This window comes from Myodes glareolus, chromosome 14 (assembly GCF_982192425.1).
Source record: "Myodes glareolus chromosome 14, mMyoGla1.1, whole genome shotgun sequence".
Lineage (NCBI taxonomy): Eukaryota > Metazoa > Chordata > Mammalia > Rodentia > Cricetidae > Myodes > Myodes glareolus.
In genome coordinates, this window is record NC_142039.1 from 39877259 (window position 1) to 39900638 (window position 23380).

Sequence of the window (23380 nt, forward strand, 5' to 3'; positions counted from 1 at the left end):
TACAGTATTAGTAGGGCAGAGAGTCAGAGAAGTCATAGATCCTCTGCCTGAGACAGACGCCGGTTAAGATCTTGCCAGTAAGCCATAGCTACGTGGCGATACACAAATTAATAAAAATAGGTTAAATTAAGATGTAAAAATTAGCCCATAAAAGGCTAGAGATAATGGGCCAAGCAGTGTTTTAATTATTACAACTTCGGTGTGGTTATTTCAGGGCTAAGCTAGCCGGGTGGCCAGGATGAACAAGCAGGCCTCTCCCTACAACAGGTGTCCCCAGCTTGTGTGTGTTTTAAAAGTATGTGAGTAGTTAATGTTTGAATGTGTCCCATGACTAATTCTATTTAGTGTTTCCTATTTATGTCTAAACATTAATTGTCTCTTGATGCTGAGGCCCTTCTGTCTGTATTAAATTACGTATGCTCTGTTTCTTAAGTACTTATCTATCCTTTAAGTATCTTAAGTTGTTTTGCCTATAACTTACTAACTAAAGGTATATTTATTTTTCATAACAGAATTATATCAAAGCCAGGCCTAGTGGCACATGCCTTTAATCCCAGCACTGAAGAGGCAGAGGCAAAGCAGATGTATCTCTATGTGTTCAAGGCCAGTCTGGCCTACATAATGAGAATCTGTCTCAATAAACTAAAAATCTTGGGGCTGGAGAGATGTGACTCAGCAGTTAGAGCATTGGCTGAGAGGACCCAGGTTCAATTTCCAGCACCCACATGTCCCCTTGCAACATTTGTAACTCCAACTCCAGGGGATCCAGCATCCTCACACAGACATACGTGTGGACAAAACACCAATGCATGTAAAGAAAAAATAAAGAACTTAACAAAGACATTGACTTCAAATCAAAAAGCATGCTACAATACGAAAAAAACCCACCTCTTTCTTAATGGTACAATTTTTACATCGCATTTTATTATTTGTACATTTGTAACAGTTTCTAGGTTAAACGTACAGCAGATTTTAGTGTTGTCAATAGCAGGGTGACCCGAGGCCATACAAATCTGTTCTTATAATTGTGAAGATTCAGCAGATGGCTAAATGGCTTGTTATGATGTCTTCACAAATATTTTGTAATGGTGACATGTTTGAGAATTATGGAAATAGAAAAAAAGTTTGTTAGAGGTTTGAATTCTTAAAAAAAAATTAATAGCCAAAATAAATGGGTTTCATGATGGCATTGTTGTTATGCCAAGATCCATGAAGTCACCCAAAACCAACAAAGAGACTGAGTCCCGTATATAAAAGCAAAGAGCCTTTATTTTATACAAGCTTGCAAACTCGGTCTTTCTGAATGTCCAATGTATTGGAATAATCAGAGAGCCCTGAGCTCTGTTAGAGTCAGGTTTTTATAGTAGTAAAGGTGGGAATTAGGGGTTTCTAAGGTTCAGGACCCCTGATTGGCTGACATTTGTCTAGAGGTGTCCTGGTGAATGTGTGCTGGCAGGTGATCCTATCTACAACAGTTGAAACTTTAGGTATTTTCTTAGGATGGTCTGTTCTTGGGTGTTGCTCAGGTAATTTCAATTTACGGTCCTTCCTGCCCCAGGTATTGCTTCAGGGTAAGCTACTGAGATTCAGGCCTCCATTGAGCTTGTCGATGACTGAGTCTTACTGCGGCAGGTGATAATGATTGGAAGTAAGGAACTTCCTTTGGGTGGTCTGTTTCTACTTAGCTTATAATAGCTGGCTCCCACAATTGTCATACATGCATATTACTGTTCCACTATTCTGCCCCCTTTAACATATACTCTTCACCTTTCTCTGGGAGTGTCTTAGCCACTGTTCTATTGCTGTGGAAAGACTCTGCGGCCAAATCAACTCATCAAAGAAAGCATTGACTTGGTGAATTGCTTACAGTTTCAGAAGGTGAGTTCATGACCATGGCAGTGGGTGGGCAAACAAGGACCTGAAGGAGCTCACTCACATCTAATCCATAAGGGAGTAAGCAGAGAAAGATACAAAGACTGGGCCTGGCTTGGGCCTGGCTTGGACTTTTGAAACCTCAGAGCTCACCCCCAGTGACACACTCCTCCACAAAGCCAATCACCTAATCCTTCTCAGAATAGCAAATAGGATCTAAGCCATAGAATAGAGCCTATAGGAGCCATTCTCATTCAAACTAACACAGAGAGGCAATTAAATCAGCATATATACTTTATTTAGACCAGGAAACTATTTCTATAGTCAAAATAATGGAAACTCAACAATTTTTTACGTGAAAATGTTAACATAGAAAGTGGTCAAGATAAGGGGAAGGGAAAGAAACTATAAGAGTAAAATTTTTATTCATTGTAAATAAATTGATAATAAATAAGAATAAATCAAAAGACTGAGTGTAATGGTCTGTCCTGTTCGTTTAAGAGACAAGCCCCACCCACTCCCTACTCCCCTACCCTACACCCTCTGGCATAGAGACAAGTTGATTTTTAGTTTCCAGCCTGAGTCTTTCCTTTTCCTCTCTCTCCTGAAGAGGTAGCTGCTGTTGTGGCTCCTATCCTCCCCACTTCTGCTTCTGTCTCTCTCTTTCTCCTCTCTGCCTCTCTGTTCTTCTCCCTTTTCCCCTTCCCCCTTTCCCTACCATAACCCACTAAATAAATATCCAACCTCACTGCATAGTGTGCCTACTCATCTCTGTCTCTCATCTACAACATGGCTCCCTGTCTAGGACCCACTGGCCCTCATGGCCCACGGGCTACTCGGGGGATCCCTGACTGGGACTGGCTGCCTTTGTGGCCCGCCATGGTCTCCGGACCTGCTCCACGCTGCCTGCTGCCACTTGGGGACCTGCAGCCTGCTCTCATGGTCTGCTGCCCACTGCCACCACTTGGGGACCTGCAGCATTGTGTTTAAATCATAACACTGAGACAGGCAGATTATGATTGGCAGGCCTGCCTGCTAGTCTCAAAGACCAAACAACAAGGACTGAAGAGATGATCAGTAATTAAGGGCACATAATGTTCTAGTAGAGGACCCAATTTCAGTCGCAGAAACCAGGGGATCAGAGGCCATTTTCCTCACACACAAACACATGAACACAGACACAGACACACACACACACACACACACACACACACACACACACACACACAAAGAAAAACTTTTTTCGTAAAGCAAGACAAAAGGTAATGTATTGTGTGGGTGTTCTGTTATATGTGGATCCATGGACAAAATCAGAGTCACTTCCAGTATGCATTTTGAGTTGAAGCAGCAGGAAAGTCAGTTTTTGGTGAACTTGTAATGGTTTAAATAAAAATGGGAGGAAGAGAGATGGGGGAAGAACAGAGAGAGACAGGAGAAAAAAGGGGGTAGAAGCAAAGTGGGGAAGAAGCTGCCTCAGAAAGAGAGAGAGAAAGAGAGAGAGAGAGAGAGAGAGAGAGAGAGAGAGAAAGGGAAGAGACTTGGGCTGCAAGCAGGAAGATCTGCCTGCCCTGTGGTGGATGTGGGGGAGGGAGGGAGAGGGTCTTGTCTCTTAAAGGGGCAGGACAGACCATTACGTACCCATCTCTTTTATAATAAAAAAGGTGGGAGATCAGGCACAACAGGTTAAAGGAATTGAGGCAGCGGATTTTCAAGACTGCTTCCTGCTTATTTGTGGCCATCAACTTGGGGGGGACCTGAGAAAGCTGGGTGCTGGTCACATTCTGGGGTAGCTGGTCTCTGTTCCTGACTGGTGTTTGTGGTATAGAAATGTCTGGTGTCTCTTACACCTGTTTAAGGTATTGGCAGAACAGAGGACAAAGTTAAGTTTAGGGGAAAAAAAATTTTAGGACCAAGGAACTGACAGGGATGTATCTGATTGTTTAAAGTGGATCCTTTAATTGGGCTCCCTGGAACTCAGAATTCTTTGGGTTTGTGAAATTATAAACAGCAGTATATTTATATCAGAATGACTGTGACAGATGACAGATACTTTTTTTATAATGAAAGTATTTTTAAGACTATGAGTGAGGGAGAAATTTGATAACTTGTTTTTGTCCTCACACCCTTATAACTTGCAGGTACACACCTTAATAACTTGTATTTGTATTTTACTGAAATTTGTTTGGTGAGGTTGTCCTTTTAAACTGACAAAACCTCTCAGCTGTCAAACTGCATCAGAGATCTTTGAGAAGGATAAAATTTTACTTGAGTTATTGATTTAGAAAACGGCACCACCACTACCCAGCGGGGTTGAGGGGTGGGGAAGACCACACTTTCTAAACCACAGGAGTTTTAAACATAATAACAAGAGAGGCCTAGAGGCATGATCCTCCCTATTGCCTAGTGGGAGTGGCCACACCACAAGCCACAGAGGAGCCAAGGCTGGAATTGAAAACAGCAGTGTTGGCAAATGCCTTTAATCCCAGCCTCAGGAGGCAGAGGTAGGCGGATCTCTGTGAGTTAGAGGCCAGCCTGGTCTACAAGAGCTAGTTCTAGGACAGGCACCAAAGCTACAGAGAAACCCTGTCTCAAAAAACCAAAAAGGGAGAGTGAGGGTTTATACCATAGCTGAAAATGCGAAAAACCCGCAAACACCGCAGGGTTTGTAGAAGAGCATCCTCTCTCTACAGGCCAGGTGTTAAAGCCTGACTGGCCCTGATCAGGGCAACTCGGAAGCCAGAGACATTTACAGGCACTGACTGCCCTTGCTTTGCAAAAAGGTCTTTTTTCATCGTTACACAATTTATACCTTAGCAAGTCAATTTCTGCAAATCAAATGTTAATTAAAGCAATTCTCAGTCACAAGACCTCTTGGTGTTTCAAGTCCTCCCATGACCAAATTTTGCAAAAGCTTTGAACCCTTCAGGAAGAACTCAGATAAGATTCAAACACACCAAACAAAAGGTAACATCACAGAAGGCAATTGCAGCCCAGGTGGTAACACTCAGGAAATCAAGGCAGATACAATGTAACAATAACACTACAGTATTAGCTAATTATCTTCTGCTGGAATGAAACACCAAGAAAGTTTATTTTGAAATATAACCCCAAAGAGAGTCCATAATGCCAGGGACCCAGCATGGCTATTGGGGCTGGAGGCTGAAAGTTGTGACCTCAAATCTCAACCACGAGAATGAAGCTAGTTGTAAATTGTAAAGGGTAGGCCTGAGGCTCTCAAACCTGGCCCCCCAGTGACAACTTTCTCCATCTTTATTTCTAAACCTCTCCAAACAGCATCAGCAACTGGGAACCAAGTGTTCAAATGCCAGTGACAACAGGGGACATCTCTCATTCACTCAAACCACTATAAGTAATAAGGCTGCTTTAAAAAAAGAAAAGAACAAAAAAAAAAAAAAAAAAGACCTGGATAAATCCAGATCCCCCTAGCAGGAAAAAATAGAGCCAAAAATCTAAGCAGGGAGGGAAGAATGAGAAATCTAGCTTTAGCTGGTTCAGTGTTTCGGGAACTAGCTGAAGATAAAGTTAGATTGTAATCTTGAATAATCTTGAGAAACAGGGAAGTTTCCCCCCTTGTGATTATCATTAGTATTTTTGGGACACTGTGTTTCAGGAACTAGCTGATTATAATCTTGAATAACCTTGAGGAACAGGGAGTTGCCCCCTGTGACCATCACTGGACCTCCCTACCCCTTTCGGATTACTGGGCTGTGGTTTCTTCCCTTAAAAACCCCTTCTCCCAGCTACTCGGGGTCAAACTCTTCCCCTGTGTGGGTTCTGAGTCTCAGCCCCAGTACACTGGGTCTCGTCTCAATTAAAACCTCATGTGATTGCAGCAAGGACGGTCTCTCGTGAGTTACTGGGGGCGGGGGGAGGTCGTGTCATCTCGAGGCTTCAATGAGAGTCTCCCCATATCGGGAGGTGGAGGTCTTTCACCTCCATCTCCCAGTATTTCTAATTTTTATGTTACTCATTTCAATGTTTCCTGACCATGCCCTTAGAGGCAGGTTCAGAGGTCAGCAGTGGAATCCCGCAGTCACATCCTTCCGCATCTGACGGCCTGAGGACTACAGTGGACGTGGCCCGAGATGAGCAGGGGCATCGGAAAGTGACAGTGGCTGATACAAAAGTAAGGAAGGGTTCCTTAGAGCCCTACATGGAGATGCAGGTTTCCTGAACTTGATCATGTAAGGTTTGAGGCAGGTCCTAAGGAGGAAAGAGAGGTGGAAAACAAGAGATAAGAGGTATGCTGGGAAGGCTCTACTTTGTGAACTCGGGTGGCTTAGCCACTCCTAGGGCTTCTGCACTACTTGTATTTCCATCTCCCTTTGCCAATCTTTATCAAATGCAACAAAATACCAGCAAAATAGGCACTATTGAAGAACGGAGTTTTGGCTAGCTTACAATACTGGATACCAAAAGTCTAAAGATAGTGAAGGAAGCATGACAAACGCTGAGAATCCCTGAAAAGATCACTTCTTCCAAGAGAGGGGCTTGCAGTGGAGGGTGGCTCACTCTTCTGCAGTAGCAATAAGCCTTTCTTCGGAATTAACTTAGGACTTTTCACAGTCACTTTGGTCACTTCCAAGGCCATTGTCCACAGTGACCTAAGGGCTTGCCAAAAAGGCGCTGTATGCTAAAGGTCAGGAATGTCTCCCATATCACCAAACTGGGAGCAAATTCCCATTGTAGGGACATTTGTAACCCAAACTAAACAAACTCAAACAGTACCTGTCATCCATTATCCAGCCACCAGCCAGCAATCCATGCATTCATCTATCCACTCATCCCAGATCAGGCATCCAGCCTTCTCATTCATCTGCTTCCTGGTCTGTCTTACAGCCAGGTGAGGCAGTGTGACTGACTTCCAGCCTTGAGATAGTTGACAAGGTCAGAGACCTTAGATTTCAAAAAATATTTGATGGGTGAAGTACTGTCTCCATAGTTAAAAGCACTTGCTATTGCAGCAATCCCTGGAAAACCTCACAACCTTCTTTAACTCCTGTTTGAAGGGATCTGACTCCACCTTCTGGCTTCTAAAGGCACTGCATACACATGGTTCACATACAGGCTTACAGAAACAATGCGCATAGAATAAAAAAACTTTTTAAATTTATTATTTAAATTGTGTGCGTGTGTGTGTGTATGTGTGTGTGTTTACACAGGCATGAGTGTACAAATTCTTGGCAGCCAGAGTCATCAGATCCTTCTGGAGCTGGAATTAGGAGTGTGGTTGCTGCCTGAAGTACATGCAAGAAACTAAACTTGGTTCCTCTGCAAAAGCAGTGTATCTGTTCTAAACTACAGGGCCATCTCTCCAGCACCCCAGAGCCAGAGCATTCTTTTTGGTTCATTCTTTATATTTTCCTGTTGGAATGGAAATGTAAAGGCTGGAGTCAAAATACCTTTTGTGGACAAGATCTAGAGGTCAATAGAAAGAGCTGGGATACTAGAGCATGACGGTGGAAATGGCCTGTGCTGTGTTTTACGAGCTTTCCAATAACTCCAGCCAGAAGTTCCAAGTCTGATGAGGGCACAGTTCTCCACCCAAAGCCTTACAATAAAAAGGCCAGCCCTTTCTCCCTGTCCTCAAGAGTGGCATCCAGATGTAAGAGAGACGGCTGTCACTCTCCTACTCCTGCTCCCTCTCTTTGGCATTCTAGCCGCCTGTCTGCGCAGCAGTTCAACCTGACCCAACTGGGATTTTCTACAATTATCTTTCTGGGTAAGATTTTTTTTTTAACTACACAACACGTTTTAAATGATATATGAAGTATGAGGGCAAATATGATGGCCAAAATATTCTAGTCAGAGGAATCAGAAAATATGTTTTCAACCATTGCAGAATAATTCAATCTGGGTTTCAAATGTCATACATCCCTCCCTGGATCTTGATCTTGATATGGTCTTAAGTCCAGAGCCCCAGAGGCACCAAATTCAGCTATCCTCAGTTCCGCAAGCTTTGAAGAAATGTTGAGACATGGGCTGGTATGTCAGAGGCCACTCCGCCAGAAATCAGCTGGGGGTACCCTGGGAGGGGGCCACTGAGGCTAAGGAAATGTTAGATTGAGAGAAATGAAGACTGAAACATAGGATAGACTTGGAGGACTAAAAGCCAATACCAAACAGCCCCGAGTTTATTTCTCAGTTTCTGAGTTTATATACTACAGGACAAAGACTGAACAAAGAGAAGTAAGTCAGCTGACCACCTCCCTGCACTGTCCTTGAAAGGAAGTTCATCATCTTATTCAGTTAAGCAGCTTTTATTCTCTAACGAGGAGTGCTGTGCCTGTCATATACCAGCCCAAATCTTAATAGAAAAAAAAATGTGCTCTTTTTGGAAAGGGCAAAAATGCACTTTCTAAGAGCTAATACAGATGTTACTCATAGCCCTCAAGGTTAATGGAAAAAGCAGAGCAGGCAAGGAGGTTTGAACTCAAATGACCTCTTTAAGTCAGAAATGACTCCAGATGGAAACTGAGTCACACATGGGCTCCCACATTGGTACAAGTTCATCCTCAAGAACAACTCCTGATGCGCACTTAGTCCCCCAAAGAAGCAGAAAGAAGCATGTTATAGTGCAACAAGTCCTTTGTGCAGCTGAAAAATCCAAGGGTTTAGAATTGCTGATCTCAAAGGGTAGAGTGGGAGGACACACTGCAGGCGTCCTAGCTCTGGCCTTCATCACAATAGGTTTCAGAGAAGCAGGAGCCTCTCCTGACCCAACTAGGAATCCTGGGCTGCTCCATCTCCTCTGTGTCCCATATTCTGCCCCTTCCCTCTCCCCTCTCCTCGGAGTTTCCCTGTCCCTTTGTCCTCCATGTTTCACTCTGTCTTCTGATTTCCTGTCTCCTGTGTCTCGCGGTCTGTCCTCTTGGAGCTGAGTCTCGGCGTACTGCACAGTTGTGCTGTAGCGCTACAACTCATTTCTCTCGAATAAGAAGTCCCCGAGTTGCTGTTCACCTCAGTCCTGAAGTAACCCAGCACATGAGACCTGGGTCTGGAAGTGACACCTGTTAACTTACTTTGAGCAGCTCATACCCCACCCTGTCAAAGCACAACCCCACCCCGAATGGCAGGCATAGAAGAGCAATGGGTAGACAGGGTGGCCAAGCATGACAGCAGAAATTGTCTTCAAACCATTCCCAACTGCAAGTGTTCCTCTCTGTCCCGCCCGCTCCCTCCTAACCCACAGGATCAACCCTAGGAAAGGCAGGATTTCACTGTTTTGCAGTTGGTCCTAGATAGCGGGACTGATGAGAGTTTACAGCAAGCCTGGGCTATGTAACTGGGAGAGGAGGTCAGTTTTGTGCCTCCGGCTTAATAGTATTTATCCCGGGAAAAGCCCTGTAAACCTAAAGTCCGTCCTTTTCTAGTTCACTCCTATAAAATATAAGATTGCCACAGGCACAGTGGAGAATAAGTTCTTTTCCTGATTTGAGTCAAACTATACATAAATCCATTTTCCTTAACCAATTTCTGTTTCATTCCTTTTGTAATACAGCAAAGTTAAAAAGCAGGGAAGGTGAACCTAAATGCCATGTAACAGTTGTGCCAAGGGGCAGAAAATGCCAGGGCTGGGAGTGGCGGGAGCAGGGATGCAAGTGGGTGTGGGTATTGAGGGGGATGTCGGCTCTGGCTGACCACTCCTCTACTAATGCTGCCATCTCTCCTTTCCAGTTCTGGGGCGCAGGGCTCTGTGCCTTCTGCACGGACGGCAGCAATAAGAACCCCTCCTAAATCAGTGTTCCCTTTTTTTTCCTGCTGTTCTTGCCCTTCGACTCTAAAGGCTGGAGTTTCGGTATAACCACATTTACCATTTAACCTCCTTGGTTTCTATTTCTTCAATTTGTAAATAAATACAATTAATAACAAAAATATCAATATTCTCATCAACCCCATATCCTATCCCCTTCTGCTCTGGGTCACTGTCCTGTCTTAGGCCTAGTGTAGTCAATGTATTTCCAATCAGAAGCCATCCATGTTGTACAGCATCATTGTTAGAGGGTCACTGTAAGGATTCTAAAGTAAAGGAAAAACCTTCCTGCAAACTATACTTCAGTTTTGCATATAGGAATCAATATAAGATTAAAATTTTTAAATATTTAAAGTGATAATGAAGTTAAAGCAGTAAAATATAAATTCACAAAACCTTCCAGTGTTCCCTTTTAAATTACCAAATAAATTTTTAAAAAGCAGCATTCCTAGGAAGAGAATATATCAATACACAAAAAAATTCAGAGGCAAAGATGAAGCAAGATCTGTTTGCCTACTGATTTGTCTCTCTAGAAACTTCTGAAATACCTTTGTCACTCAACTACTAAACTATACTGTCCTACCAATTAGTCAGTTAATGCCTAATTTTCTAATTGTTGAAAATACATATAAAAGCATATTGACAAGCTAAGGTGTTTAATCTGCAGCATACTCAAACTGGTCACTTAACATCTCACAAGAATGAAGTCCTAAAATGAGGGTAGGGGACACTCCTGGTCTTTGCTTAAGGCAAGGCATCACATTCAGAAATACTGCTTTATTGCTTAGAATTTCGTCCCCACATTGCAGAAGAGAAAGAATATAACGAAATGAAATAAAGAGCTAATTTAAAAAGACAAATCTCTATTGTGGATGAAGGAAAATTCTAACACCGTGGAATTAATGACAAACAGGCAGGTTGTCGCCTACATTCTAAAGCACTGCAATCCCAGCGCTGAGGTTCAGTAAGAACTGCTTTCTGGGGGCAGTGTGGGCTGGGTTGTGGCCATACCTGAAAAATAATAAGTAGTAACAAAATCAACTTCTATAGGGGCAAAACATTAGAAGGCAAATAAAACATAGGCAGCAAAATGAAGCTAGCATTTTCATCGTAGGAACGTTATTAAAAAGTATGGCCAGCTCTCGGAAGACAGAGGCAGGCAGATCTCTGTGAGTTTGAGGCCAGCCTGGTCTACAAGAGCTAATTCCAGGACAGGTTTCAAAGCTACAGAGAAGCCCTATCTCAATAAATAAATGAATAATAAAGGAAAGAAGGAAGGAAGGAAGGAAGGAAGCATGGCAACAGAAATTCCAGTTACTTTGCTCTGTATAGATCAGATATACAAATCCACAGAAAAATTCGAATTACCAGCAAAGAAAGAGTTTACACTAAAAGCCAATTCTGACTCTACTGTGGGATGCCTTGACTAAGTATAATTTAACTTCTTCATGAACATTCAGGCATTTCACATAAATTAAGCCTGCAGCGACCAAGAAACCGCATCCCCAACACTTATATTGCTAAAGAAAACACGAATTGGAAGTTGTTCCCTTAAAGACTATTTACTTAAGCATTCTTGACTGCCCAGCTGGGAAGCCTGCAACAGTTAACAATGGATTACTGAAATGTTCCCAGCAATCTAACCTTAAAACTGAAAACAATACACAATCTCTAACGCCTAAAACCGACCTAATGTTAAATACAACAAAACTCCTGTTTGGGTGTCACACCAGTCACATTATTAAACCTTTAGAACAAAAGGACTGTTCTCAAGGAACTTCGGTGTCTGTGTACCACCAAAGGAAGAACCCAGTAGACATTCCATTAGAAGCGTAAATGAGGACCAGGTGGAGTGGTCGTGCACGCTTTTAATCCCATCACTCCGGAGCAGACGCGAACGGATCTAAATTCCGTCTAATCTACAGAACTAGTTCCAGGACAGTCAAGACTGTCATACATTGTCTCAAAAAAAAAAAAAGTGTAAATGACTTGGACAGTTTTGCTGCAGTCGGACACGACGTCTTTGGCACAGGGCGTTGGAAGAGATGCCGGTACTGCGTGTAGCTCCTTCGGCACGTGTAAATCTACTGAGTAACTCTCCTTGGGGCTGGCTTCTAGAGGTCCTTCTGCGACCTGGTCACCGCCTTCATAGGGAAGGACTTCCAGTCGGGCGCGGACTTCGCGAGTTGAAGTACTGCGAAGAACGGGAACTTTAAAAAAAAGAAAGTGTTTAAAACGCATTGGCAATTTAAACAAGTAGCATGTATCTACAAACGTCACCGACTAACTGTCCAATCAGCGTAAGGTTAGAAGAAAACCATGGTGCCATTTGGTTTGGATTGTTATATTCAGCCAATAAACTCGGTCTCTTTTCGCGCCCTGCGTTACTTTAAATTGTGAAAGCTTCACTGCAATACATATGAACTGTGGAAAGCTGCATTCCTAACGTATGTTTTCAGACGATAATGGTGCACACACTTAAGGACAAGAGGGGGGACATAATCCGTGGTGTGCAGTTTGCCGCCCACTCCTCAGAAAGTCCAAGTACCCATGTCAGTACCAGAACGGTAGAAATACTTTGCCATGAAAAGACCCATCTCTGCAAGTATTTCTAACCTTAGCAATCGAGCCAACAACTGCAGCCAGGTGCCTCGATTCAAAGTCAGGACCGTTTAAAATTTCAAGCCAGTGTGTACAGCTACATTCACCGAGCTCTCTGGGTGGCTCTGAAAAGAGCCTTTGGGGCTTTGTTGCTGTCAGAAGCAAACCTACTTCTTTTTGGGAGCAGCCTTCTTCGCCTTAGCAGCTTTAGGCTTAGCTGTCTTCGGCTTGGCAACTTTAGGCTTAGCTGCTTTGGGCTTCACAGCCTTGGGCTTTGCTGGGCTCTTAGCTGCCTTTTTAGGCTTAGCTGCAGCCTTGGCCTTCTTAGGGCTCTTGGCCACTTTCTTTACTCCAGCCGCCGCAGGCTTCTTTGCTTTCTTTGGAGTTTTCTTGACGGTCTTCTTGGCCCCCGCAGCCTTCTTAGACTTTTTCGGAGTGGAGCCTGCAGGTTTCTTGGCCTTGGCAGCCCCGGCCTTCTTGGCTTTAGGCTTAGCCTCGCCGGAAGCCGCCTTCTTGTTGAGCTTGAAGGAGCCGGAGGCGCCGGTGCCCTTGGTCTGCACCAGGGTGCCCTTGCTCACCAGACTCTTGAGCCCCAGCTTGATGCGGCTGTTGTTCTTCTCCACATCGTAGCCACCGGCAGCCAAAGCCTTCTTGAGCGCAGCCAGGGACACGCCGCTGCGCTCCTTGGAAGCGGACACAGCCTTAGTTATGAGCTCGGACACCGGAGGGCCGGTAGCCTTGCGCTTAGCAGCGCCAGCCTTTTTTGTCGGCTTCTTCTTGGCGGGAGACTTCTCCACTGGAGCTGGTGCAGCAGTCTCGGCGGGAGCAGTTTCGGACATGGCGAGAATATAAGATGCTAGCAAAGTAAAGAAAACCTAACTCAAAGAGCAAATTTTGCAATGCTCCTTAGCTCAGGCTCCGGGCTTATATAAGGCAGAGCTGGGCTGTGATTGGTGGAGTGTCCAATCCACCGCCCTCTGGCCGCCGCGACTGAAGGCTACAATCCCAAATTGTGTTTGTTAGTCCCCAAATTTTTACTTACTGCTGAAAATAATGGCACAGAAATTGGCAATTTGGAGTTCTAAAGGAGAACAGCCTTCGGGTTCACATACCTGTGTGTGCTTTTTTGAATCACACTCAACTGAGCAAAGATATTTTTAAAAATCCCTCCAATGTTCACGAAGAATCCACTAAGCAGAAGGTATCCTCATAGTTACTTGCGTATTTTATTAAACTTAAACGAAGTAGACAAGGAACATTATTTAAAAGGATTTGTCTACAAGTTCTGCCTTTAATTTTTGCAAGTGTAAAAGTAATAGATTTTTTGGTTTGAGCACAAACTTTGTTTCTGACTGTAGCAAATAACACAGGTACCGGATGGGCTACAGACTGAAGTTAGCCATGGTAGATGTTTCTCTATAAAATGGCTCAGGCTCCTGGTGCTTTGCACACATTGATATCTTTAATGGAGAATGCAATTTTCAATTGTGAAAGTTTTTTCTTTGAAGTAGGAAGATTAAAAGTCACTGACTTTAGGAGTGGTGGAAATGGCTTGGCAGTTAAGAGCATTTGCAGCTCAGGGAAATCTGCATTTGTTTCCTAACACACAAAGGCACCCAACTGTCTCTAATGCCGGCCCCAGGGGATCTCAGGCTTCCTTATAGGTCTCCCGATATCAGGCCTGTAAGTGCTGAACATATATATATACAGGTAGGCGAAACCTCATAGACAAAGCTTTAAAAAGTAACTCAAACATTCAAAAACAGATCACTGACTTCAGAGACTAACCTAATTAATTCTGAGTCAAAATAAATTAGATATGAATCTGACTGGGTTATTGTCACTTATTAGTGATATATAAAGACAGAAAGCACAAAAAATAATTTACATTAGGAAAATTCTAGAATATTCAGAAAATTATTTGGGTGACCCTACAGCCCTCAAATGCAGTTGGATGAGATGGCCAGTGAGAATTTGAAAACATTGAGCAAACAGGCATGCTCTTAAGTAAATAGTCAATGCCAATATAGGGTTTGGGGAGGGGGGTGTACATGTTCAGATGCCAAGCAGAACAATATATTAGATTATTATTAAGGGGCCAACAGTTATAAAGTTTCAAAGAATTTGAGAAGAATAAAACAAGGTAAAGAGAAAGGGTGTGGTGAAGTTTGCTATATGGGAAAAGTGAAGCTTTGTTAGGGGAGAGGTGAGACTATGGTGGGGAAAGATGTGCAGTTCTGTACTTATTAATTTATGACATCATCAGATGGGTTTAGATGTGAAATAACAAAGGGTACTGTTTTATTTTAAAAAAGAAAAATGCAGTTTCTTTTGACAGTTACAGCCTTGATCCAGGTTTACCAGCGCATGCCGATAAACCTACAAAAAATCTTGCAACTGAGGTAAGATAAAGATGACAAGGTCTTTTGTTGCTACATCTTCAGGTAATTCCAACATTGAACAATAAGCTTCCTGAGAACTTACCTCAAAAAAAAGTAAAATAAAACAACTGCCTGACCAATACAGACATAAACAAGGACGCAAGAGACGCCAAGATCTATTTTTGCTACAAATGACCTGGAAATGGTGTACAAAATAGCAAAATTTACATAGTAAATTGTATGACTCTCAAAGTAGGAAGTTCTTTAACCCTAAAAAAATAAAAAATGTCAAAGATAGTGTGTTACTTTGAAAACAAGTTTGCTTCTTCACTGAACACCAGGCTAATTAAATAGGCCAGGTTAGCACTAGAGACCAAGATTATCAACAATTCCAGGAAAGCCAGATCTAAAGAAATGTATGAAGTTTTAACTACTAAACTACTAAAATTCCAGCTCTTCGGAACACAATGCAGAACAAGTGAACGGTATTTTGCTTTAGTAACATCAACAGGGAGTTAGAGGACATACTGGCTTTCTATGGGGGTAAATGGGAAACCATGGGGAAAACAAAAAAAAAAAGCACATGAACTTCGCGTTTAAAGGAAACCTAGGAAGGGGATTTAGCTACTGAAACAGGAAGCCCACGATATAGTAAACATTCCAGTGCTTACTCGATACTATATATATCTTCGTATATAACTTATTAAGAGTGGCTGGATTAAGTCTCACCATGTGAACTCACAATTGTAAAAGTAACAGCTCGATTTTAGTGAAAAAGGAGGGGCTCTGAAAAGAGCCTTTTGCAGAATTAAGACAACCAGGAAATTTAAGCCCTCTCCCCGCGGATGCGGCGGGCCAGCTGGATGTCCTTGGGCATGATGGTGACTCGCTTGGCGTGGATGGCGCACAGGTTGGTGTCCTCAAACAGACCCACCAGGTAGGCCTCGCAGGCCTCCTGCAGAGCCATGACGGCCGAGCTCTGGAAACGCAGGTCGGTCTTGAAGTCCTGCGCGATCTCGCGCACCAGCCGCTGGAACGGCAGCTTGCGGATCAGCAGCTCGGTCGACTTCTGGTAGCGCCGGATCTCGCGCAGCGCCACGGTGCCGGGCCGGTAGCGGTGGGGCTTCTTCACGCCGCCGGTGGCCGGGGCGCTCTTGCGGGCGGCCTTGGTGGCCAGCTGCTTGCGCGGGGCCTTGCCGCCGGTGGACTTGCGAGCAGTCTGCTTGGTACGGGCCATTTCAAAAGGCAAAAGGAGCGCAAGGAGTAGACTGCCCGAAAAATCCTATGTTTATATAACGGCTCTCCCTGTTGGATTGGACAGCAAACTGCTGACATCATACATCCAGACAAGGGATTGGTCCGCGTTGAAACCCAGTACTAGAAGGGAACTCGTCGCCTACATTTTCTTCTAAATGTACAAATTTCATTTTTAACGTAACAATTACTCTAGCATATCCCAGGAATTATGATCACAAAAAAAGTTCCTTTGAAAAAAGTCAAAGTATGGTTTTATTGCTTAAATAAAGGAGTCATTTGGGGCACAAATTTAATGAAAAACTTGAAAGGAAAATTGGCAAGAAATTACTAATTCCTGTTGTCATCCACACCTCTCACACTTGATCGCACGCAAGAACGGCACCAACAGTTATATCCCAGGAAACTGTCATAAATTACAGTTCATGCTGCCTTTCTCGCAACTGTTGCAGTTTTGGCGCGAAAACATTCAAAATGGTGAACCAGCAACTTCCTGTATTTACAAACCCCGAGGGCATTGAGATTTAACTCGGGACACTGGCTTGTGATCGGCACTCGTTTACTAGTTACAAAGTTACACGGTTCAAGGTGTAAGGAAACCCCGAAATTATTCAGAGACAGCAGCCTATACAGAAATTTATGCTGCCCTGCTGCGCCAGACAGATGGCAGGTTTGGTGATAATCCTGTGTATTGTGTAGGACTTTGGCGTTTAGCACGGGCTTTACCCAGGTCCTTCTCTCTTTTAATGTGGACATATTTGCCAGATACAAAAGACAATAAGGTCAGGCTGTTATTTTATAAACAGGTTTTTTTTTTATCTGATAGGGAACACTTTGTGCCACCAACATTTATTCAATATTTACCAAAGAACTTTATCAGAATTTTCAGAAAATAAGAAAGCACTGTGCTGGAACCCCAGATTCTCTTGCGGTCTATCAGGGAAATCTCTCCAGCCACGTCACCTTTGGAGCTACTCACTGCTAGTAGGCCACCCCGGCTTTGGAGTCAGGCTCCCAGCCTGCTTCGCTCACAGCAGAGATACAATAGTCTCGTGGCTGATAGGTTTGAGACTCTCAGTTCTGATCGAGTTATTTCTGACGTCTGGCGTGCAGAGCGCTTTCTTTCTAACGGGAGCCAAACAGCCTGAAGAGTGGACGGCTGCGGTGGGTGCAGGGTTACGGGAGATTACATGCGGCTTACCCCCAATTGCCAAACGTACTTCTTGTCTTTGCTCCATGTATAAATATTTCATGAAGAGGGATTGAAACCCCAGTCGCCTGCTGCTTTCAATCCCTTTGTTTCTCTCAGACTTGCCACCTTTCCGGTGAGAAGTGATTCATGTTTTCTTCATTCCGAAATCTTCCAAGAAGCAGGGCTCTTGCTCTGTATTTCCTTGCAGTGTGTAGAGATATAAAAGTGCTGTTCAGACCTCACTCCCATCCCCTTTCTCTACCTGTGGAAAGCAACTGCACCCAGACGGCCTCTCCTTTACATTTACAAATAAGAGAACGAATGACTAAAGATGGCTTTCTCAAAGGAAAACCGAAAATGTAAGAGTCCTGCTTGGTTCCCAAGATTCAAGCTGTTTGGCCGGGTCCTAACTTTCACAGCAAATGAGTTGTCTCCCACCCACCTCCTCCTCTTATCTTCAGTGTCAGTGACCGTTTGACTATAAAATGTGTCAACACATTGATAACTCTTGGGGAAAAAAATGTCACATTGAATCTTAACGAGGCAGTTTGTCTAAGTATATTTTGAAGTGTGATTTGCACATACAAAACAATACACACTCATGTTCTTTAAATGAGTATTTTTCGTGGAGTTACTAGTTTGTAAGTGATTGGTTTCGGTATCTTGTGGGAAAGGTTCAACAATCCCCTTTCCTTGCAAGAACTACTTTAAAACCAAGAAGCATTCCATATGTGGAAATAAGAAAAGCCCTGGGAGCACTATTTGAATTTCTGAAAAAAGAAATTGTGGGTCTGATTTTCTCTGTAATGAAAGTTCAAAACAAAAATAAAAATAAAAAAGTAAAAAAATATCCTCTACCTTAATGTTCAGTGCCTGGGGCCTTGAAATTAACCTGGCAAAAGGCACGTTGACAGGGGAAATTATTTACTTTATCAAATATACAAAGAAAAGTTTTGCAGCAAGCCCAGAAAAGTCAACCATAAAACGTATCAGCTATTCTAGGGAGATGGGAAGTTACTATGTGGGACGGTAAATACAGGAGTAAACTTCTAACAGGAAAGGCAACCTCATGGAAATCCCTGGGAACATGATGTCCTGATATGTAAGGGCCGGCAACTTAGGAACATTTCCATTTATGAACTTTTAAAGAAAAGGGAAACTTCTACCTACCAAGTGTTTCCCAATCAGTGTTCACTGTTTTAGCTTCAATTTATCCTTATATCTAAATAATATACTTAAGGTCAAATACTAAGTACCCTGCCCAAGGTATTTTGAAAGGTTGTGGTGACCATGGCTTATTTTGGTAATCCTCTCTGATTAGAGGTTCAGAGATCAGTACTGAAAGAGAGTGGAGGACCTGAGAAAGAAGTCCCTGGCATTCCACCATCCTGTCTTTTCTCCCAAATCTAGTTACCAGACAGAATTGCTCAACACAGCAGGAAGCAGAAACTAAAGTCAGAGTCGGCAAAAGCGGGACATTGGTGTAAGGAAGTTCATACTTTTCTTTCTCCTTTGCAACGCCCCATTCCATACCTGTGAACGTGGACCGACAGGCCTTACTTGCAGCAATTCTCCTTTGCACTGCTAGCACTGGTCAAATATGAATGGAGCAGCATTCCCTCCAAACCTCCAGTCTATTTCGTATCATTTACTTTAAACACATACACACAAACACCCAAATATTTTCGCCGTGAGAACCTTGAATTTCAAATCGTCTGGTGACTATGCTGTGTGTCAAATACATGCACATAAATCCTGCCGACTTGATACCTTGATACCTTAATCTTTCAGATGGCCTAGTGAGTTATCGAAGTTTTGAGCTGCATGTCACTGTTGGCAACTTTAGAATTGTAGGTTAGAGAAATCTAATCGCTGGGACTTGCCATTCCTTTGTCATCGGAGGTTATTAACTACATCCTACTTTAAGGGAAAGTAAAACTACTTTCTGATGATAGGTTCTGTAGTACAATATTCAATATGTATTAATACAAGTTGCTAATGCTAGCACGCTTAGTGGAATCAGCCTCTCTGAGAAATGTGGTGGCTCTGAAAAGAGCCTTTGGGGAAGAACACGCCAGAGGAATCTTAAGCCCTCTCTCCGCGAATGCGGCGGGCCAGCTGGATGTCCTTGGGCATGATGGTGACTCGCTTGGCATGGATGGCGCACAGGTTGGTGTCCTCAAACAGACCCACCAGGTAGGCCTCGCTGGCCTCCTGCAGCGCCATGACGGCCGAGCTCTGGAAACGCAGGTCGGTCTTGAAGTCCTGCGCGATCTCGCGCACCAGCCGCTGGAACGGCAGCTTGCGGATCAGCAGCTCGGTCGACTTCTGGTAGCGCCGGATCTCGCGCAGCGCCACGGTGCCGGGCCGGTAGCGGTGGGGCTTCTTCACGCCGCCGGTGGCCGGGGCGCTCTTGCGGGCCGCCTTGGTGGCCAGCTGCTTGCGCGGAGCTTTTCCGCCGGTGGACTTGCGAGCGGTCTGCTTGGTACGAGCCATGTCCTCAAAGTGAAGTATTACAGAATGGATGCTGCTGAAGGTGTATTTATAATCAGAATCCGAAGCTGATTGGACGAGAGTACATTGGGCCCATCCCACTCAACTATAAAGGTATTGGTCAACTGTACAAGCGCGTTTGCTTTTTTTTCTTCCAATCCTGCGCTTAACGTTTGAAGTGTAGAAGTTAGAATCCTAAACCAGTAACCCGTCAATCGGGAAACTGAGGCAGGAGAATCGCTTCTAGGTGAACAGCCTAAATTATATAGTAAGAGACCGTGTTTTAAAGAAATGTTTACAAATCCTTTGATACCCTTGGGCTATCTATTCCTCATGAATATGTTGTTTCATACGTCCTTTTTCCAGTTGACATAACTGCGAGTGACAATTTTTCCTAAGTACACTAAAACGGTAAATTAATAAGCCAGGTAATGTTTCCTCGCTGTTATCGCTCGCAAATATTATGCTCTCAAACATTTTACTGTTGGTTTGGATCTTTAAAAAAGACTTTAATCAGATATTAATAAAATTACATATTTTAAGGCAAGGTTTTCAAGCTTATGTGTGAGGGGATTTGTGAATATGTAGGGGAACATTAAACAAGAAAATTAGAAACAAGAAGCGATCAGATAAACCTGAATACTTGCAATTCATATTTACCAAAAACAGATTCTAGTGTGGAAGGTACTGGGTAAATTCTAAGCTAGTCCTATTCAACAACAGCGACAGGTTAAGTTTACCATTCTAAACTATGGCTTATAAAAATCCATAGTTTCAAGTCAGTAATCCTCTTGAGTAAACTATACATGAAAATGCCCAGTTCTTTTAAAAGAGGGAGTGGGTGGCTCTGAAAAGAGCCTTTGGGAAATTTTAAGGGACTTATTTCCCCTTGGCCTTGTGGTGGCTGCTCTCGGTCTTCTTGGGCAGCAGCACCGCCTGGATGTTGGGCAGGACGCCGCCCTGCGCGATCGTCACGCGGCCCAGCAGCTTGTTGAGCTCCTCGTCGTTGCGGATGGCCAGCTGCAGGTGGCGCGGGATGATGCGCGTCTTCTTGTTGTCGCGGGCCGCGTTGCCAGCCAGCTCCAGGATCTCGGCCGTCAGGTACTCCAGCACGGCCGCCAGGTACACCGGGGCGCCGGCGCCCACCCGCTCCGCGTAGTTGCCCTTGCGGAGGAGGCGGTGCACGCGGCCCACGGGGAACTGCAGGCCGGCCCGGGAGGAGCGGGTCTTGGCCTTGGCGCGAGCCTTGCCGCCCTGCTTGCCACGTCCAGACATCTCGAGTAGAAAACAGCCGTTAGCAACAGTGTAGACGAAAGTAGGAAGAGCTTGGATTTTATAGTTTTCTCTGGGCGCGAAAAAGAACCCTTCTGATTGGCTGTCTTCTTCATTTCATTTAGACCAATGGGAAGCATTTGTGCTGTCGCGCATTTCTATTGGGCCATACTCCTGATGACATCGCCCAAATATCACCCAACCAGAAGAGTGCTATTCTAAGCCTCATTTGAATAACGCCTTATAAAAAGGGAGGACACGGAACATTCGCCGTTAGAGTTTTTCTAGGCTGTGTCAATATGCCTGAACCGGTGAAGTCGGCATCCGCCCCTAAGAAGGGCTCCAAGAAGGCCGTGACCAAGGTGCAGAAGAAGGACGGCAAGAAGCGCAAGCGCAGCCGCAAGGAGAGCTACTCGGTGTACGTGTACAAGGTGCTGAAGCAGGTCCATCCCGACACCGGCATCTCCTCCAAGGCCATGGGCATCATGAACTCGTTCGTCAACGACATCTTCGAGCGCATCGCGGGCGAGGCGTCGCGCCTGGCGCACTACAACAAGCGCTCGACCGTCACGTCTCGGGAGATCCAGACGGCCGTGCGCCTGCTGCTGCCCGGGGAGCTGGCCAAGCACGCCGTGTCCGAGGGCACCAAGGCCGTCACCAAGTACACCAGCTCCAAGTAAACTTCAAAACCACACCACCAAAGGCTCTTTTCAGAGCCACATACATTCTCAAAGAGGAGCTGGTTTGCTTCTAAACTAGTAATTGGCAACAGTAAATGACCTTGTTTAGGCTTAGGCGCTCAGGTTTGTCTTCTCCTGGGTCCCGGTGTTAAAACTGTACACATTCACGGCACTAACGTTGTTTTGTTTTGTCTTTGAAATTTCAGATTCCACGAAGTGATGGAATTTGCCATGTCTTGTCCGTGTTGTGATGTAGTACTTTTAAATCCTATTAATAACTGATAAAGCTGAGACATAGCTTTTCCAAAAGTCACCTGGTTTTCTCTTAGAGCTAGGTTTTAGGGCCCAGAAGTCTGCATGTTAGGAGATGATGCTTACCGAAGATGTAAGAGGCATAGTCCAACGCAGCTTCTCTTGACTGGGTCCCATTTTCTTTGTTTACCCTGAGTTTTGTTTTGTTTGCACACCAGGTTTCACCATTTAGCTCTAATTAAATGGATCTTACTGCTTCAGACGTCATGAGTAGCTGAAATTAAAAGCCTCTATCACCAGGCTTGGTCTTACAACGACCCAGCACTTGGAAAAATAGGAAAACTTGTTTCTTCCGTTTTCTTAACTGATTTGTTACTTTCATAATTTTCTTCTATTTCACCTTCACTGTCTACTTATTTCTTGATTTTAAGATTTTGTGTGTGCGGTTTGTATATAAATATATTCTTAAATATATACTCTACTGATATGATAATTGAAAATATATTGTGGAAGAGAAAACACTAAAGAGGGTCTTAATGTGACTCTGCTATTGTATTTGAGTTTTCTGAGCATCAGATGCTAAATAAAGGTTTATTCAAAAAGAAATTTGGGGTAAAAGGCCATTTCTGTACATTCTCTAGTCTGGTATATGCAAATAAAGTATATGAATATGAACAGCTTAAACTAGTTGAATATCAAAGAAATGTTCGGACACTACTGGAAAATGTATGTCAGCTATTGTCTGACTAGTGAGATGTTAATAAAGCCTATCCATTTTCCCTAATCATCCCCATTAATCTCCACAGTATAGTGTGTGACAAAATCTGTTGTCATCCTTCCTTTAAAGATGAGGAAATTAAAATGACCAAAGTGAAGCTGCAACATAAATTCAGTCTTGTCTGAGGTGAAACCAAACTGGAAAACCCATGGTCCTGAAGAACTACTTACTATATTATTAAATAAATGTTTTTAATTGACCCAGAATGCAATACAATTGCATCCATTTGTTTATTTCTTGATTTGTCTTTGGGTTTTCTGGGGATCGCTTATTTGGCTTTTTTTCCCCAGTTTTGTGGATGTGCGAAAGAGAGAGGAGTCTTGCTCTGTATGCAAGGCTTAAGGAGAAAGCCTCCTTCCTCATCTACATTCATCTCCATCAGCTGCAGTTTATAGATAGAAGATTTTCAGCTGAATTCCTGTGGAGGATAAACTTTCCTTGTCCACTCAGAGTGCACCATGATTAAGTAAATGATGTAAACAGATAAGGCAAAGAAAAGAGTGTACATCTGTTGCATGAAAGCAAAGTGAATACCTAAACTTCAGCGATATCTTGAAGTTTATATTCCTTTTCAGTGGAGGAGGGAGAAAATACTGGAAAACTGGTGGAAAGGAACTGACCTGGGACATGCCCTTAGGAAATCACTTGCAGCAAGTCTCTATGAGCAGGGAGTTGATCTTCAAGGCTCTGCTGAGACAGTCTGTACTTGAGGCACATTTGACAGAAAGCCACATTGTGCTAACTTCTAGACATTTGCCTTTGTTCATCTCAGGGAAATTCAAATCAAGTCCCGCCCTGAATTTGATGTTTCTCAAACACCTTCAGTCAGCA

General features: G+C 43.8%; 5 protein-coding genes across 6 annotated transcripts; 1 reads left to right on the forward strand and 4 right to left on the reverse strand.

Annotated features, from left to right (window-relative positions):
- Nucleotides 1-10403: 10403 nt before the first annotated feature.
- Nucleotides 10404-13157, reverse strand: H1-5 (H1.5 linker histone, cluster member). 2 transcript variants are annotated; one of them, XM_048460880.3, is made up of 2 exons: nucleotides 12419-13157; nucleotides 10404-11856 (listed from the first exon to the last, which is right to left on the reverse strand). In XM_048460880.3, the coding sequence occupies exons 1-2, from the start codon at nucleotides 13084-13086 to the stop codon at nucleotides 11793-11795; spliced, it is 732 nt and encodes a 243-aa protein (XP_048316837.2). In that variant the 5' UTR covers nucleotides 13087-13157; the 3' UTR covers nucleotides 10404-11792. The 2 variants fall into 2 exon arrangements, with proteins under 2 accessions (XP_048316837.2, XP_087752574.1); XM_087896448.1 differs by having other exon boundaries at nucleotides 10404-13156.
- Nucleotides 13158-15084: 1927 nt separating this feature from the next.
- On the reverse strand, nucleotides 15085-15865 carry LOC146891987 (histone H3.1). The gene has a single exon (XM_085699283.2). The coding sequence runs from the start codon at nucleotides 15863-15865 to the stop codon at nucleotides 15455-15457; it is 411 nt and encodes a 136-aa protein (XP_085555409.1). The 3' UTR covers nucleotides 15085-15454.
- Nucleotides 15866-19110: 3245 nt separating this feature from the next.
- Nucleotides 19111-19570, reverse strand: LOC146891988 (histone H3). The gene has a single exon (XM_085699284.2). The coding sequence runs from the start codon at nucleotides 19568-19570 to the stop codon at nucleotides 19160-19162; it is 411 nt and encodes a 136-aa protein (XP_085555410.1). The 3' UTR covers nucleotides 19111-19159.
- Nucleotides 19515-22377, forward strand: LOC148119811 (histone H2B type 2-F-like). The gene is made up of 2 exons (XM_087896452.1): nucleotides 19515-19681; nucleotides 20965-22377. Exon 2 carries the CDS (start codon nucleotides 21139-21141, stop codon nucleotides 21517-21519), a length of 381 nt encoding a protein of 126 aa, XP_087752578.1. The 5' UTR covers nucleotides 19515-19681; nucleotides 20965-21138; the 3' UTR covers nucleotides 21520-22377.
- LOC146891989 (histone H2A type 1-E-like) lies at nucleotides 20044-20876 on the reverse strand. Its single transcript, XM_085699285.2, has one exon. It carries the CDS (start codon nucleotides 20840-20842, stop codon nucleotides 20447-20449), a length of 396 nt encoding a protein of 131 aa, XP_085555411.1. The 5' UTR covers nucleotides 20843-20876; the 3' UTR covers nucleotides 20044-20446.
- Nucleotides 22378-23380: the final 1003 nt, after the last annotated feature.

Excerpts from the sequence above, each read along its gene's own strand:
- H1-5 (XM_048460880.3), bottom strand. The coding sequence starts at position 13,086 with ATGTCCGAAACTGCTCCCGCCGAGACTGCTGCACCAGCTCCAGTGGAG. Across the intron at positions 11,857-12,418 it reads AAGGCTGCTCCCAAAAAGAA|TTCCCGTTCTTCGCAGTACT; the intron begins GTAGGTTTGCTT and ends TTTTTTTTAAAG.
- LOC146891987 (XM_085699283.2), bottom strand. The coding sequence starts at position 15,865 with ATGGCCCGTACCAAGCAGACTGCTCGCAAGTCCACCGGCGGCAAGGCC.
- LOC146891988 (XM_085699284.2), bottom strand. The coding sequence starts at position 19,570 with ATGGCTCGTACCAAGCAGACCGCTCGCAAGTCCACCGGCGGAAAAGCT.
- LOC146891989 (XM_085699285.2), bottom strand. The coding sequence starts at position 20,842 with ATGTCTGGACGTGGCAAGCAGGGCGGCAAGGCTCGCGCCAAGGCCAAG.
- LOC148119811 (XM_087896452.1), top strand. The coding sequence starts at position 21,139 with ATGCCTGAACCGGTGAAGTCGGCATCCGCCCCTAAGAAGGGCTCCAAG.